Source organism: Electrona antarctica (assembly GCF_951216825.1).
Source record: "Electrona antarctica genome assembly, chromosome: 3".
NCBI classification, from domain to species: Eukaryota; Metazoa; Chordata; class Actinopteri; order Myctophiformes; family Myctophidae; genus Electrona; species Electrona antarctica.
Window position 1 is genome coordinate 58,380,597 of NC_136808.1, and position 18,889 is coordinate 58,399,485.

At 41.6% G+C, this 18,889-nt stretch overlaps 1 protein-coding gene across 6 annotated transcripts in view; it reads right to left on the minus strand.

Annotated features, from left to right (window-relative positions):
• LOC306920665 (protein kinase C-binding protein NELL1-like) overlaps positions 1-18,889 on the minus strand; it is a 424,011-nt gene that overhangs the window by 159,944 nt on the left and 245,178 nt on the right. For all 6 annotated transcript variants that reach the window (XM_079497477.1, XM_079497478.1, XM_079497476.1 and 3 more), the window contains one exon: positions 2,704-2,829. In XM_079497477.1, the coding sequence (XP_079353603.1) occupies positions 2,704-2,829 (126 nt within the window). The remainder of the gene's footprint in view (positions 1-2,703; positions 2,830-18,889) is intronic.

The following is an 18,889-nucleotide window of genomic DNA, read 5'->3' on the forward strand; positions in this document are numbered from 1 at the left end:
GTCACTTCCTTGTGTCCACTGTGTTTATATAATTGTCTAGTCAAAGAAGTTATTTGGCTTGTGCCAGGCATTGTGAGCGACTCCATTTGCTCTTCCGTTTCATCACCCCATAGCGCAGCAAATGGGGTGTAATCAGATTTCCCGACCTTTCCTTTTCGCTTGATGAGCGAAATCTGAGCGAGTTGTGACTCAATGAAAAGATGAGTGTTCTTGGCTCTGTGCACGGTGGGAAAAAAAGAAGAAAAACGGCACGGGGTGGGGGTGGGGGGGGGGTGCAGCATAAGTGAGACTTCAAGGCAGCAACGCATCACTCTTCCATGGGCTATGAGCATAGACCGTAAGGCTATGAGCATAGACCGTAAGGCTATGAAGCATAGACCGTAAGGCTATGAGCATAGACCGTAAGGCTATGAAGCATAGACCGTAAGGCTATGAAGCATAGACCGTAAGGCTATGAAGCAATATAGCACTGGGCATAACGGGCAACGGATAAGGGATCTGTTAACGGCAATGGCATGTGGCGCGGTGAATGGTTTAATTATTGTCACGCCCAAACCACACCTATGCATAATGTAACGGGTATAGCGGAGGTGTTTTAGGGATTTAGGCAGGTGACCAAAATTGCCACTGTAGTAGGGGAACGAACGCCCCTTCCCCAATGCTAAATCCCCAAATAGTGGCTTTAGAAAGCTCGGACGAAAATAAGAGCCCTATGCCTTTACCGTTACACACTGTGCTTCGTTTTGAGCCAAACGCGCAGGTTGTTTGCAGCAGCCATATTGCTTAGACAAAATACAACATTTACAGTAGGTAGGTTTAGGTTGGCGTTATTATACAGTTTTAGTCTTATTTATTTATTTTCTTTTAAGGGGAGAAATTGCTTTGCCAGGTTCCGAACTGAAATGCAAATTATGCAATTACCTAGAACAATGACACGTCTCCAGGTGGTCTGGAGGTGTGAAGACCTTCTGCCCGCCGGAGAAAGGGTGAGACATAATTATTAACGCTTATTATAACGCTTTTAGACGGGGGAAAAAGAGATCATTCTGCTCGACTATTTAGGAAAAGTCACGGAAGGGGAAACTTCTGAGAGCTTCATGAGAAAAGATAATCGACTTCAAAATAAATTGGAAGTGTGTAACATATTTGTCAAACGTTTTGTCCTTAAAATATTGTGAAACAATTTAAGCTGTTGTTACATGTTTTAATTTTGGGCGGGAACCCCTTTTGGTGTTTTAAACATTATGTTATAATTTAGCTATTGAAAAATAGCAGATCTACAGGCTCGTAGCGCGCCGAGCTTGTAGGTCTGCTATTTTTGAAAAATCGTGAAAATATTTATTTTTTATAGGATTTAGAAGATTTTTTTTTTAATTTTGAGGTCAGGCCTAAATGGGTTAAGTTGTTTTAACCACTTACTTAGCGTACTAACGTTTCGCTAATGACCTATACTGTACATAATGTTATGTTGTGATCTCAGGGTCTGCTGCTGCCATCTTTTTTTTCCTCATTTGGAATTCCAACCTGGCCTTTGAATGTGATGACGGAAGAAAACAGCATAATTGTAATTCGTTCACTGTCAAATTCGTAGACATATTTTAATTCTGTGACTGGCTTGTGATTGGTTAGGGGATCAACTAATCACTGAGCACTCATGCAACATCCATTTTGGAAAACCAGCTGCAATGGGAGCACTTTTAGACTGAATAATGATGAGAGACTATATGGAAATTCAGGCAGAGTGTCAGGCTAAGATTGCTTCATTGCTACTTCAGAACACCCAGGAAACCACCTCGGCAGCAATATTTGGAAAAACTTGACAGACTTATCGCCACATGTTGTTGAGGCATATTCTTGCGTAGGAATAATTTTTTTTCCACAAGAAAAAAAAAGAGCTCCATAACTGCCCTCAAACTGGGGTTTAAAGGGAAAGTTTGCAATGTTTTAAATATGAATCTTGTGGTTCTATTGAGGATGAGGCTCCCGGCAGCCATCGTGGACGCCATCTTGAAAACGATGCCTTTCAAGTTGTTCGTTTTCCGTAAACTTTTAGTATGTTATTTAGCACACCCAAAAATCTCGACTATCAATTATTTAGGGTTCCAACCATATACTGACATATCTAATAGTGGTTTCATTGCAAACCGGCCACTAGGGGGCGAGCCAAATTAGTTTGCAATGGTTTTTGAAAACCGTATGCCCATACCTAACACCATGCCAACATTCAAAAAGTAGTTACGAAGTGCATAACTTTTTACATATTAAATCCCAGTGTATAGGTATTTTAGCTCATTTTAGCCACTGTGGACACCATCTTGAAAACGATGCCTTTCTGGTAGTTCGTTGTTCCTAAAAATTGAGTATGTTATTTAGCACACCCAATAGTAACAGAATCCATTAAAAAATCTATTTTAAATTATTTTGGTTTTCAACCATACCTATATGCATCCAATATTTGAGTCAGTGCAAACAGACCACTAGGGGGTGCTCCCAACGCGTTTGCACAGCTTTTTGAAATCCTTATACCCATACCTAACACCACACCAAAATTATGAAACTAGTCACCAAAAGCCAAATCTTGCTGATTTCGTACAAGTCCGCCCCCCGCTACATGGATGAGGATAAACAGAATTCACTGTAGGGATCGATACAGAGCAATGCTGTTGAATCGATAAACATGTGTTTGAATGTGTAAACATGTACCGGTGCAGGAGTACTCATCCACTCTGGTGAAGCCTGGTAGGCAGTCGCAGCGGTGACTCCCAGGGAGGTTCATACACACTGTGTTGGACTGGCAGTAGTGCATCTGTGTCGTGCACTCATCAATATCTGAAACACATGAAAGAACACACACGGTCAATTCCTGACAGAAAGCATAGCGTATTGTTGTATTGTTGGGGAATAGCAGTGAAGTCAAGTGTCGACTACAGAACTCTGTACAGCGGGGGGGGGGGATCTTGTTTCTGTGAAACATCACATTTTCATTCTTTGAGTCTCAGCTTGTGGCCTGCTTCATGCTTGTGTGTGTAAGCATTACAGTATTTGCCAACATGAATGAAACGCCTCTGCAAATGAATAATGACTAGTCCAGCTCTTCATACAGAAGACAACGTTTTCTTGCACACTTTGCTGCAAGAAAGCTCTCTCGGGTCTCCCAGGTCAGAAACCAAACCTCTACCACACAACCAAAGGGAATCCGCCCTCTGCCAGGCAGTAGTGTAAAGTATAGTACATATACTCCAGTACAGTACTTAAAGGAGCATTCAGTGATTTGAGTGATTTGGAAAACCACCCAGTCCGCCCTGGTAACAAAATGTGCACATGCACGCTCTACAGTGGGGGGAAGTGCAACAGGCCAACAGCATGTGCACCCCACTCGATCATGATTGGAGGAAGGCCCCTCTCATCCTGATTGGATGAAGGCTTTGCCACCCGCCACCAAAACTGAAACTAGGGTTTTTTGACCCCAGGGGCTCACTGGGGACAGGGAGGAACTCCTTATATGGTCAGCACACTCTATAGTAGGGAGGATTATCCAGAAAAAAAGAAAAAATAAGTGATATTTAGATTAAGTCAAATCACTGAATATACCTTTAAGTACAGTTTTGAGGTATTTTTAAAGTGGTGCAACTACGTCATTAAAGGTATATTCAGTGATTTGACTTAATTCAAATATCACTTATTTTTTTCTTTTTTTCTGGATAATCCTCCCTACTATAGAGTGTGCTGACCATATAAGGAGTTCCTCCCTGTCCCCAGTGAGCCCCTGGGGTAAAAAAACCCTAGTTTCAGTTTTGGTGGCGGGTGGCAAAGCCTTCATCCAATCAGGATGAGAGGGGCCTTCCTCCAATCATGATCGAGTGGGGGCGGGACTTGGTGCACATGCTGTTGGCCTGTTGCACTTCCCCCCACTTTAGAGCGTGCATGTGCACATTTTGTTACCGGGGCGGACTGGGTGGTTTTCCAAATCACCCAAATCACTGAATGCTCCTTTAAGTAGCTTTGTGTGTGGCTGCCTGGCTGGGTCTGAGCACGAAAATAGCATTTGGTTGGTTTTCAAAACCAAGTGTCACTGTTGTGCAGCCTAACACACACCTACATATTAACTGTATATATGATGATTTCAGGTGTACAGTACAGTACAGTACAGTACAGTACAGTACAGTACAGTACAGTACAGTACAGTACAGTACAGTACAGTACACACAGTAACTCTGTCATTTCTCGACCGTTTCAGACGTGGGGCGGCTCGCCAGAACCGGGCCGGCATCCTGGGCACGTTCCTGCGGGTCTGAAAGTTCCGAGGACCCCCCCGGGGACCCCCACACAGAGTTGCACCACTTACTTCACACGTGTGTGATTTTTTTACTTTACTGGAGCATTTCCCATTTTCAATACTTTTACTTCTACTCCACTACATCTCAAAGGCAACTATTTTACTTTTACTCAACTTTGATTATTTAAAAACTTTAGTTACTTTATAAATTTGGATTATTACAAAACATACATTAACCACTTTAAACCTACAGTATATACATTTTGGCCATTTGAAAACAGCCGATCTATAAGCTCACAATGCATGTAGATCTGCTATTTTCTAAAGATTCGTCTACAATTTATCCATTTGAAAACATGTGAAATGGTTCATTCTGCATAATGAGTACCTTCTACTTGTGATACTAAAAGTACATTTTCATGCCAATACTTTTGTACTTTTACTCAAGTACATTTTATAAGAAAACACCGCTCATCTGCTGAAAAAACCTAAGTGAGGTGGTGGAGTCACAAAAGGATAATGAAGAAAAAATAAAGGGAATCTCCGCACACTCAAATCTGTGCAAGACATCACTGTATAAGCCATATCTCAAAAACTAGAGGGTCAAACTGCACAACCAATATGTCAATTTGCAGCTATGATTCCCTGCTTTCACATGACAAAATGAGTAACTCAATGACTTGGACCCGGTCAGAAACAGTCACATTTGTCTACCTGACACCAGGGTATAGATTAATCAATGTACCTGAACAGGATGACCACCTCCAAAGACTGCAGCCATGCTAGTTACCGTAAAGATTGGTTAAAAATAATGTTTTCTTTATTTTAAAAAAGTTCCAGAACTTTAAGGGTCTTTCCAAATTTGGCAAAGTTTAGCTCACATCATCATAAACTTCCCACTCCAACCCAGAGCATTACTGTTTGACAAAACAACACAAAGGAAACAATTCAGTGAACATTCTGCAATGTCTTCATCAACCATCCCCAGTGGCTCAAGTAAAAGATCCATACATTGAAGTCTAGTGGCGAAATGGAGTTAAATGTGGAGTGGAAAATGTAGTGCAGCCATAAGTGCTTGACAATTGCACTGCAGTTGACAGACTCTCTCAAAGTATAGCATCAAGAGAGGAGAGGAGAGGAGAGGAGAGGAGAGGAGAGGAGGAGAGAAGAGAAGAGCTACAGACGAACACACAGACACACGGACAGACAGAGATTTTGCTAGAAGGACGAGCTCAGAAAGACTGGAAGTTGCATGTGTGTGTGGGGGCGGGTTGGGGGCCTTTTATAATGCAATGAGCCCCATCCGCCATTTATTTCCTAGGGCATGCCATCCCTTGGTTACATCATGTCTTTGCTACTAAATGCTCTCCATTCTGCCCATACTAGTGGATGTAGCCATAGTGGATGTAGCCATGGCAATAACATCACTTCTAACTATAGCCCTACCTGTACCCACCACGGCTCCTGAAAGGTCTTCCACAGCCCTACCTGTACCCACCACGGCTCTATAGCCCTACCTGTACCCACCACGGCTCTATAGCCCTACCTGTACCCACCACGGCTCTATAGCCCTACCTGTACCCACCACGGCTCCTGAAAGGTCTTCTAACTATAGCCCTACCTGTACCCACCACGGCTCCTGAAAGGTCTAACTATAGCCCTACCTGTACCCACCACGGCTCCTGAAAGGTCTTCCACACATTTTAATAACATACTGTATTTGAGAAAGGCTGGTTTGGTCAAGAGCAGCTAGTAGTAGCAAGCAGTTCCCAAACTTTTTCTGGGTCAGGGCCCACTTGCAGAAAAGAGGTTGTGGGCCAAAACTTATGACCACTTAACATGGTAGCCAATCAGTTTATTTTCAGAGAATGTTTATTTGAACAATCAATCAATGCAGATTTTAATAAATACATGAACATATTTTGGGTTGGATTAACAGATCAAATGTACTGTAGTTTTTGATTGATTGGATACTTTATTAGTCAGAAATGTAAACAGCACGAGGTACGGTCAGACATTAAGGCTAAAAGGTTAACACAAAACGTCCGGGGAACTTGTTTCCATTGTGGTCCTTTGTATTCAATTCATCAAGATAGCATGAAGTACACAATAATACAAGTCATTAACAAATACAAACACTATTATGGACAAAGGAAAAAAGGAAAACGGCGGCAGAGAACGGCACCTCCTTTCTAGGGGAATTTATTTACCTCTCCGTGTGGTCTCCTGATAGATGATTTCTCATTATGTAAATAAGTGATTTACATATTTAAAGGTACATTCAGTGATTTCACTTAATTCAACTATCACTTATTTTTTCTTATTTTTTGGATAGTCCTCCCTACTATAAAGTGTGCTGACCATATAAGGAGTTCCTCCCTGTCCCCAGTGAGCCCCTGGGGTCAAAAAACCCTAGTTTCGGTTTGGGCTTTGGGTGGCAAAGCTTTCATCCAATCAAGATGAGACGTGCCTTCCTCCAATCATGATCGAGTGTGGCTGGCATTGGTGTGCGTGCTGTTGGTCTGTTGTACTTCCCCCACTGTAGAGCGTGTGCATGTGCACATCTTGTTACCGGGTGGACCGGGTTTTTTTCCAAATCACCCAAATCACTGAATGCTCCTTTAAATGAATGGTGTCAGGGCATTCCACATTTTGGTGACAGAGAATGAGAATTTTCCTGTTGTATATTTGGGTAGTACCAGATCATTGTCACTCCCTGTAGTACTGTGGCTGTGTCATTCATTTCGGAGAAGTAGTTAGTCGGGTATGTACTGCCCCTTTGACTATATTTCTTAAATACAAATCCCATTTTTATTTACTAAACCCTGTCTTCTACCCTGAGCCATTCTAGACTAGCTAAGTGTATTGGAATTAAGTCGGTCATGGGCTTTAGGCAGAGAAGTGTTCGAATCAGTTTGTTTTGGGAGGTCTGAAGCTTAGTTTTTAGTGCAAGCATAGCTACAAATCCTTGGCTTTCCTGATCAGTTTTTTTTCACCTGTCAGTTTGTTGTCAAGAACCTGCATAGGTAACCTCATCTTTGCTTGAGATTACTTGAAATCATTTGCATTACTAAGGGAATTAACCCAAAAGGCATGGATTCTGTTTTACCAAGGTCTAGGTGAAATGACATTGAAGTGCAGATTTATCTGAGTTTAAGAACTGCAGGCTTCCTCAACTTGCATTTGTCCTTGCCCGAGACCAGGAGTGCTGAGTTGTCAGTGAACAAGAACAAATTGCAGTTACAGACTGCTTTCATGTATAATGTATAGAAGGAACTGTAACAGCCCCAGGTAGGCTTTCTTGGGACGGAACGAGGACAGGGTTCAATTGACATCAACCACTTGTTCTCTTCCCTCAATGTAGAATTTCATCCAGTTCAGTTCAAAACTAATCACATTCAGCTTATTCAGTAGAATTGAATGATTGACAGTGTCAAATGCCTTTTGGAGATCCAGCAGTTATCTGCCCGAGGCTACTTCGCGTTTGATGTAGTCGGTCAAATACAGTAGAGTACGCATGAGTCACTGGAGTGGGACGTTCTGAAGCCAGATTGGAATTCAAACAACAGTTTTTGTTCTTCAAGGTAACTACTGATCTCTTTGAGAAATAATCTCTATAACCTTTGAGATGGAACAAAGGATGGAAACAGGGCGGTAGTTGCCGGGTTTTAATTTGTTTCCCTTTTTATACAGAGGCATTACTCTCGCTAGCTTGAATTCTTGTGGGATATGACACTGACAGATGGATACATTTGTAATGTGGGCTACCATGGGAGCAACATGACAGCTGTGTCTCCGAGGTATCTGGTGGTGTACTTTAAATTACTATGTATCTGTATCACAATCATTTTTACAAGGTTTGAAACAAAAAATGCCATGACAAGGTTTAAAGTCACATTGTTATATTAATATTCAAATGGGAGTGTTTCCCCAATGGTTTTGGGACCCACTTGCAATCCCGTCACTGGTCTAGAGTTCATGACAAAATGTGGCACGTGTGACCTTGTGTGAGAGAGAGAGAGAGAGAGATACGTATAGTATAGTATAGTATAGTATAGTATAGTATAGTATAGTATATACTCCTATACTCCTATAGTATAGTATAGTATAGTATAGTATAGTATAGTATAGTATAGTATAGTATAGTATAGTATAGTATAGTATATACTCCTATACTCCTATAGTATAGTATAGTATAGTATAGTATAGTATAGTATAGTATAGTATATACTCCTATACTCCTATAGTATAGTATAGTATAGTATAGTATAGTATAGTATAGTATAGTATAGTATAGTATAGTATAGTATATACTCCTATACTCCTATAGTATAGTATAGTATAGTATAGTATAGTATAGTATAGTATATACTCCTATACTAGTATAGTATAGTATAGTATAGTATAGTATAGTATAGTATATACTCCTATACTAGTATAGTATAGTATAGTATAGTATAGTATAGTATATACTCCTATACTAGTATAGTATAGTATAGTATAGTATAGTATAGTATAGTATATACTCCTATACTCCTATAGTATAGTATAGTATAGTATATACTCCTATACTCCTATAGTATAGTATAGTATAGTATATACTCCTATAGTATAGTATAGTATATACTCCTATACTCCTATAGTATAGTATAGTATAGTATAGTATAGTATATACTCCTATACTCCTATAGTATAGTATAGTATAGTATAGTATATACTCCTATAGTATAGTATAGTATAGTATAGTATAGTATAGTATAGTATATACTCCTATAGTATAGTATAGTATAGTATAGTATAGTATAGTATAGTATAGTATAGTATAGTATATACTCCTATAGTATAGTATAGTATAGTATAGTATAGTATAGTATATACTCCTATACTCCTATAGTATAGTATAGTATAGTATAGTATAGTATAGTATAGTATAGTATAGTATATACTCCTATAGTATAGTATAGTATAGTATAGTATAGTATAGTATATACTCCTATACTCCTATAGTATAGTATAGTATAGTATATACTCCTATAGTATAGTATAGTATATACTCCTATAGTATAGTATAGTATAGTATATACTCCTATAGTATAGTATAGTATAGTATAGTATAGTATAGTATAGTATAGTATAGTATAGTATAGTATAGTATAGTATAGTATAGTATAGTATAGTATAGTATATACTCCTATAGTATAGTATAGTATAGTATAGTATAGTATAGTATAGTATATACTCCTATAGTATAGTATATACCCCTGAGCCACCGGGGCGTCGGTGGCTCAGGGGTAGAGTGGCCAGATGGTAACCGCAAGGTTGCCAGTTCGAACCCGGGCTCCCCCAGAGTTAGTGTCCAAGTGTCCTTGAGCAAGACTGAACCCCTAATTGCTCCCGATGTGCAGGTTGGTGCCTTGCATGGTTTTTGTGGCAGCGGTGGCCGAACGGATTGCGGAGCGGTCTTGATACCGGAAGGTCGCCAGTTCGAATCAGCGGTCTGACACGTTAAAATTACCACCGCTGAAGTGCCCTTGAGCAAGGCATTGAACCACTACCATGAAATGTTCTATGAGCAGGGCCTGGCTGGAAACAAGTTCTTGAGCTTAGCCCAGATACCCTGGGTAAATATAGTAACTTTGCTTTGCTTCGTCCGGCATCGGTGTGTGAATGTGTGTGTGAATGGGTGAATGTAATGCACAATCTATGTAAAGCGCCTTGGATAAAGGCGCTATATAAATGCACCATTTACCACAGTACAGTACAGTACAGTACAGTACAGTACAGTACAGTACAGTACAGTACAGTACACCTACATGAGGTATGACTGAGGCACACATGTACCTGCAGCACACACAGACAGAGAGACATTGGCACGTGCGACGCACGCGTGTGCACTCACATGGGAGAGACATGCTGTTCCGTTACATCCCATGCCTGATGATTAAGGCCCAGATTAAATGTGACAACATGCACCACGGTGCATCGCTGCATATGCATGCCTGTGAACCAGACACAGGGAGACAGAAGAGATGCAGCCTGACGGTATTGCATCCGACAGTGGAAGTATTAGTATTGGGGCATGCTTCCTTCCTGGCGGAGGTTTGCGTTCCACTGGGTGCATCTTTCCACTATAGTTGCTTATGTATGCATGCGTACATGTCTGCACGGTACAGTATGGAATCACAGGAATCATGCGTGCTAACGTGTCCAGAGGCAAAGCAGCCGCTCTGCGCTCTGCTTGCTGCTGTGCACCGTGCCCATATAAGAGTGAAAGATAAGAGAGAATGAGACCGTGTATTTTCCATATGTCATCTTCAGTTTCATGTATATGGATCCATCGCAGCTCTGAAGTGAACTCCCTCGCACGTTGCTCGCCACAGCATGCACATTGTACACAGTACAATCCATTGTACACAGTAAACGCCTGAGTGTACATTTAACTCAGGGAGTGTACAAAATGGTCCCGAGTGTCCATTTGGTTCTATTTGTATAAACTCTCAAGAGTTAAATGAACACTCCGGATTTTACTGTGTAATTGAGTTACATTTGAGGCCTGGAGCGGTCTCTCTCTCTCTCTCTCTCTTTTTCCCCCACAGCCAATGTACTCTCCTTGAGTCGACTACAAGGCTTGCGAGTGTGGAATGTGCAGAATCAACATGAGACACATTATATTGACACATTATATCCAGGCCTACACAGACGCATGGACCTTAAAGGAGTTTCATGCTAGAAGGCTTTCTTACCTTTCATTGTAGTTGTTAGGTCCGCACCAAAGTGGTCCAGGTGTTATTTTGTGCAAAAACACATTATTGGCCATTTCCCCCTACCCCACCATAAGCCCTGAATGGGGCGCTGGGTTTTAGTTCTAATTTGCTTATTTCCATCGCTCGAAAATCACTTTTTTTTGTATAAATCCTCTCTTCATAATGTCAACAGTATGTGTAGCGTCACACTTTACTCCATAGTAACGCCGCTGCTGTGTTCCAGCCGTAAAGTGTGAAGTCTCGTCTATCGCGAGACTTTGTGAGCTCCATCCACTTGCATGGAGCTCGCGAAATCTCGCGATAGACGAGAATAAAACGAATTAGGACTAAAACCCAGCGCCCCATTCAGGGCTTATGGTGGGGTAGGGGGAAATAGCCAATAATGTGTTTTTGCACAAAATAACACCTGGACCACTTTGTTGCGGACCTAACAACTACAACAAAAGGTAAGAAAGCCTTCTAGCATGAAACTCTCCTTTAAGTCAGAGTGAAGCATCGATCTAGCCTCTAGGGCATGAAGACAAGAAGTGGTCCAATAATGGTCTAATAATCTGTGGCCAATCTGTAATGTCAGTCATCGACATATCTATGACGTATGACTCCACATTGGGGAGCCCAATCCAACTAACAATGACTTCCAATATAAAATGTATGTTAAAAATCTAAACCATTATGTGAAAAATATATATGCATTGAGGTACTTCCTTGGCCTACTGACATACAGACACACAGACAGAATCATCACAGACTTACAGACAGTCCCTCACAAACTTCTAGACGGCTCTGCATCCTATACAGGACAATGTGTCTGTGAAGGTATAAGTGAATTAAATTGTGACATTTCTATTGCTGATTCTTCATGGCAGGCGGCATGTTGTGGCACTGTTCCAAAGGCCTGATTGTGGCGAGCCAGTGATGCTTCCGGCGTCACTTAATAATTTAACTCCACACTCTTTGTCAGATTCGGTTTAAAGTGAGAAAAGCACCTCCTGTCAGGTCTGAGTCCTGACAGGCTCTGTGATCTCTCCGTCACCTGTTTGCCCCCTAACAAAGTGTGTGTGTGTGTGTGCGCGCAGTGTGTGTGTGTGTGGGGTGCCATAATGCATGTATGCATGCGTAGCCATGTGTGACCCTTGTGTGCGTGTAAGAGGGTGTGTCTGCGTGTATGAGGGTGTGCGCTGTGTGCATGCATGTATGAGGGTGTGCGTGTGTGCGTGTGTGTGCGTGCGTGCGTGCGTGCGTGCGTGCGTGCGTGCGTGCGTGCGTGCGTGCATAGCATTCCTCAGGGAGCTAGCTGGTGAGGTCTGGTACGTGACAGAAGTGGAACTGTCATTTCACACTGGGGGGAATTCATTTCTCTGGTCACACCTTCGTCTCTGCACGCCTCACCATCCAACCGACCCGTTCCCCCACCACCCCAACCCTCTCCTGCCCCCCCCCTCCTCTCATTTTGCGCCATGCTTTCCTCTGCTGCTTTATTCATGCTGTGAGCCTGTGATGTAGGTCAGGGCTGCGGAAGAGATGCAGCTAAAAATAAGGCAATCTAGGCTCTGCGAGAGAGAGAGAGTGTGTGTGTGTGTGTGTGTGTGTGTGTGTGTGTGTGTGTGTGTGTGTGTGTGTGTGTGTGTGTGTGTGTGTGTGTGTGTGTGTGTGTGTGTGTGCATGTGTGTGTGTGTGTGTGTGTGTGTCTCTTATCTTAAATTAACACAGGATGAATGAACAGGATTTTTGTCTGTTGTATATGTGCAGGTTTAGCCTGGCAATTTTCCATTTTTGTGTATCAAAAATCATAATTTTAATTACTTCCTTTGAACGAAAACGTGATGTTTGAAGACGTGTAGAGGCTCACATGAATACAAATGAAGCTTGATTTCATTCACCTGTGTTATTCCCATTGCTGTGCGCCGGTCCAAACACAGGTGGTTTTGATTACAGAACTACTCCGTATTTAGTCTCATTCATGTATCTGAAAACATTATAGGTTAGAAATAAGTTACATAGCAGTAAACCGGTAGAGCTGGCCGACTGTCTGCCTTGTAAACAAACAAAGTCCATGTGTCGTGCGTGGTCGTGTGTGTAGCAGAGCTACCGTCCCATCGCCTGGAGGGATGCGACGCTCTGTTTCGTTCAGAAACTCAGAGCCGGCCGTTTCAGGCTGAAACTTCAAAATAAAATGCCCAAATTAACCATTTCACCCCACCTTTAATATTATTGGTAGTAGATAACAGTAGCACAATATAAAATTTGCACCCTATGGCCAGAAAAGATATGCAGTCTGTGTGTTTGACTAGAGTTTGACTGGATTGCTGAATTCCTACAATGACAATGAGAGGGGGGGGGGGGGGGGGGGGGCTGCATGGAGGTGTGACTTGTAGTCCAAGAAGGAAGTGAGACCGCATTTTATCCTGGCTTAAAGCTCCATCGTGGACGCCATCTTGAAAACGATGCCTTTCTAGATGTTTGTTTTTTGTAAGAATTTAGTATGTTATTTAGCACACCCACTAGTAACATAATCCATTGAAAAATCTCTATCAATTATTTGATAGAAGAGCCTAGTCCCTCCACATACCAGAATTGTACCTCTCAGTAGTTCCGGAGTGGTTCCAACGGATTGTGCGGCCCTGTCTTTCCCTAGTGGTTCTGATCGAGGGTAGCTACTGGGACGTAAGTCGGGACTTGATCACCCCGGCTGGGTCACCCGAGTGAGGGGTATGATGTTCGAGAGACCCGAATCCCCGATGACCATGGGATACATCACTGAGGAGTGAGGATACGTCCCAGTTGCATCCAGGCGATGTATTTTCGTTCCGGGGTTTCAACCATATACTGACATATCTAATAGTGGTTTCATTGCAAACCAACCACTAGGGGGCGAGCCAAATTAGTTTGCAATGGATTTTGAAAACCTTATGCCCATACCTAACACCATGCCAAAATTCAAAAAGTAGTTCCCAAGTGCATATTTGTTATGATTTTTGAGTGGTGTAAACCACTCCTACAACTGGCTTTGTTAGTCTGTGCAGAAAAAATGAGCATGGTTGCTATGTTCACCCTGTTCACCCGGGTGAACAGGGTTTTTTTTTCTGTGCAGAAAAAATGAGCATGGTTGCTATGTTCACCCGAGTGTGATTTCATTACGTCAGACATGATTTCATTACGTCAGACAGGCTATATAAGACCTTACACCACTCAGTTCACACGGGTGTGATTTTTTACATATTAAATCCCAGTTTATAGTATGTGCAAAGGGTGCTCCCAATATGTTTGCACAGCTTTTTGAAAACATTATACCCATACCTAACACCACGCCAAAATTCAAAAACTAGTCACCAAAAGCCAAATCTGTACAAGTGCGCCCCCAGCTAAATGTAGTTTTTTTGTAGAACGATTAATGTGACATGATTAATTAACAATGTATAGACATTAATAATAATACTATAATATGATAATATTAATTCTGAATAATAATGCTGATAACGCCATAAGCCCTGTTCACTCCCTTCTGTTAAACAAAAAAGAAATGTAAAAAATGTAATGTCTGACGTAATGAAATCACACCCGGGTGAACTGGGTGACCATAGCAACCATGCTCATTTTTTGAGCACAGACAGACAGACAGACACGTAACTAACAAAGCCAGTTGTAGGAGTGGTTTACACCACTCAAAAATAAAACAGAGCCAGAACACACTGTTGTCTGTTTGAATCCATCCTGAGTGTGTTTGCACCAACAGTGACCAGGCCAATCTGAGGCCAGTGGACGTGGGTCAAGGTCTGAGACCAGATGATCGCTTCTATTCAGCGGGTCATTAATCAGTCTGCATGCCCATATTGATAGACAGCAACTTCATTTTTGAGTGTGTGTGCATGTGTGCGTGTGCGTGTGCGTGTGTGTGCGTGTGCATGTGCGTGTGTGTGTGTGTGTGCCGTGCGTCCATGGCAAGAAAGACAAAGAAATAGAGAAACTGAGATGGTGACTGAGGCTGAGAGAAGACTGGCTGAGAGTTCATGAAAGAGAGAGAGAGAAAACTAGAACGGAATTATTATAAAGTGTGTAATTGAGTGAGATGAGAGACTTGACAGACATGGACAGGGTCTGCGTGTACTTGTGAAAGTAAAAGTGTGTGAAAGAAGGATTACAGCAGCACCTTCACCTCTTGGCCCTGACAGTAAATCTAGCCAAGGCAAAAATTATGATATTCCAAAAAAGACTCAACGACCTCAACCAACAATTCTTTCTAAATACGACGGCACTAGAACACACAAAAAACTATACATACCTCAGCCTAAACATCAGTAGCACTCAAAAGAAAGCAGCAAATGAAAAAAAATGAACACATATTTTACTTTGTCAAACAACAACCTAAAACATGAACCCGGTTGAAAAAAACTAAAGTTGCCCTTTAACCAAATTATAAGAAAACAAAAAGAAAGCTACCTGACATAGCCTACTGAAAAGAGACTACCCAACATGGAATGCTATATATCACTAAAAAGAGAATATGTGATCAAATACAGTGATTTGAGACAAAAGTAGGCCATGGTCATATATTTTTCAGTTTTTTACATATTATACAGAATACAGAATCTAAGATTTCATATGATGTATTGTTCATTGAACAATCTTCTGCAAACATATTTGCAGAAGATATTTGCAGACTCTTTTAAACTTGTTAAACAAAAAAACCCAAACTACAGAAAATGCCTTTTTTTAGCACCTCTGAGCTGAGAGGAATGGGTGTGACAATAGCTACTTGTCTCCACCCCTATATCACACCCATAACCACTCCCCCACCCCTATATCACACCCATAACCACTCCCCCCACCCTTATATCACACCCATAACCACTCCCCCCACCCCTATATCACACCCATAACCACTCCCCCCACCCCTATATCACACCCATAACCACTCCCCCCACCCCTATATCACACCCATAACCACTCCCCCACCCCTATATCACACCCATAACCACTCCCCCCACCCCTATATCACACCCATAACCACTCCCCCCACCCCTATATCACACCCATAACCACTCCCCCCACCCCTATATCACACCCATAACCACTCCCCCCACCCCTATATCACACCCATAACCACTCCCCCCACCCCTATATCACACCCATAACCACTCCCCCACCCCTATATCACACCCATAACCACTCCCCCCACCCCTATATCACACCCATAACCACTCCCCCCACCCCTATATCACACCCATAACCACTCCCCCCACCCCTATATCACACCCATAACCACTCCCCCCACCCCTATATCACACCCATAACCACTCCCCCCACCCCTATATCACACCCATAACCACTCCCCCCACCCCTATATCACACCCATAACCACTCCCCCCACCCCTATATCACACCCATAACCACTCCCCCCACCCCTATATCACACCCATAACCACTCCCCCCACCCCTATATCACACCCATAACCACTCCCCCCCACCCCTATATCACAACCATAACCACTCCCCCCACCCCTATATCACACCCATAACCACTCCCCCCACCCCTATATCACAGCCATAACCACTCCCCCCACCCCTATATCACACCCATAACCACTCCCCCCACCTCACATTTTTTACTTAAAGGGTAAGACCACTTTTTTAGAGGTTTGGGTTGTTTTCTTACCTTATTATGGTCAAACTAGTCCAGTCCAGGAGTTATTTCGCTCCATAGTGCAGTTTTACAGAAAATAACGTTATAAAAATACCAGCCCATTGACTTCCATTGTAACGGGGAAACAGCTCTCAAAATCACTCTTTTAGTTCGTAAACAAACACAAACAAAGTTGTTTCAGACAATATAGAGCAACACCAAAACTCATGTGGTTTTATTTTTTCATAAAAATGTTAACTTCCTGTTGATTTGTCCATTTTTATTCAGAAGAAAACCCGGACTGGATCCATGGATCCGGATCCAGATCTTCATATAGTAAAATCAACAGGAAGTTACCATTTTTATGAAGAAATAAAACCACATGAGTTTTGGTGTTGCTCTATATTGTATGAAACAACTTTGTTTGTGTTTGTTTACGTACTAAAATAGTGACTTTGAGAGCTGTTTCCCCGTTACAATGGAAGTCAATGGGCTGGTATTTTTATAACGTTATTTTCTGTAAAACTGCACTATGGAGCGAAATAACTCCTGGACTGGACTAGTTTGACCATAATAAGGTAAGAAAACAACCCAAACCTCTAAAAAAGTGGTCTTACCCTTTAAGTGAAAGTATCAATACTACAATATAGAAATATAGGACTGAAGTGGTTAGTGCATGTTTTGTAATAATAATACAAATCTACAATGTAACTAAATAAAGAAACTAAATAAGAATAAAAATAATTAAATTAGTTTTTCACATACTTGAACCTACTACGTACATATTTGACTTATACAACATACATTGACAAAAAAAACCTCAGGAGTCAGGACGTTGTTATGATACACTTTCCAAGTCTTTTTTTTAAGAAGATTCACACCGGGTTTTGTACTACACTTATCTCAATCAATATTTGAGCTTTTCTTCCAACAACAATAGGTTGAGAGAAGCGTGGTATATACACACCTCACAAACTGAAAACCTGAAAGGGCTCAATGAAGAATTACTATTAGGTTGTTTTTTATAATACTTTTTCTAATTATCTTTCAGAGAATGCTGTGAAATCTGAGTCTGTCTTTATAGAGGGGTCTTAGAGACCTGCACAGGTCAGATTTGTGGTTTATACTGTTTCCGTCAAGGATCTTAAAACTGTGTCCATATTTTTTCTCAGGTTTGAAAACTGAGCCAAATGATACGTAGCTTGTGGAGTTAGTTTAGTCAGATATACTCGAAGGGTTTCATGCTGTGCTCAAGGGCACATACATATACTGTACTCAAGGGGTTAATATGCTGCATTACTATGTGGGTGTATTCAGTGTATTCAGGTGAATTCACCATCGCTGCTAGTACCCTTCACACCACATCAATCTGCAATCAATGTTCCTCTGACCTCTCTCTCTCTCTCTCTCTCTCTCTCTCTCTCTCTCTCTCTCTCTCTCTCTCTCTGCAATCAGGCATTAATCTCACCTTGCAACTACACTGTGATAATTGCGGCTAACATATGACATTGCTTAAATGAATCTAATAAATGTACTCGTATTACAGACAGATACACTTGATGTACTAAAGTCCTCATTGTTAATTGATCCATTTGTAAGTCTTTAATCCCCCCCTCCCCCCCACCCTCTCTTTTTTCATGCATTCTCTAAGTGGTCATGTTACATCCTAGTAGAAAGCCCATACCGGAGAATAGAAAAGACCTTGACCTTTGAATCATGAATCTCTTTAGGGCAGTCTACTGATCGTTCCTAACAAAGTTTAATGAACATCTGCCCATCTGTTCTAAATCATAATTCAGAATCAACCAATCAGCAAAAAACTTCTAGGTAATAGTGAGTGTTGATGTAGTACACCAACATACATTATATTATTTTTTTTATTATTTACTATAGTCATACCAGACCCCAAGAAATTACATCTGGCCACAAAAGATCACAGGATCTACTGAATGTGTCAAACCGACATATTGAGCCTATGACACAGTGTGGCTTCCCCCCAGTAGGCTACCTTCACATTCAGTAGATCCTGTGATCTTCTGTGGCCAGATCTAATTTCTTGGGGTCTAGTAGGACTATAGTAAATAATAAAAAAAGCAAAGTAAAAAAAATACATATTTAGCCCCATGCTCGAATGCCCGCCGCCCTGTCAACAGCTAAAACTACCACTACCACTACCACAACAGTATCGACATAGTTGGTCAGTAAAGGTCTCAAAAGTACAGTATAACA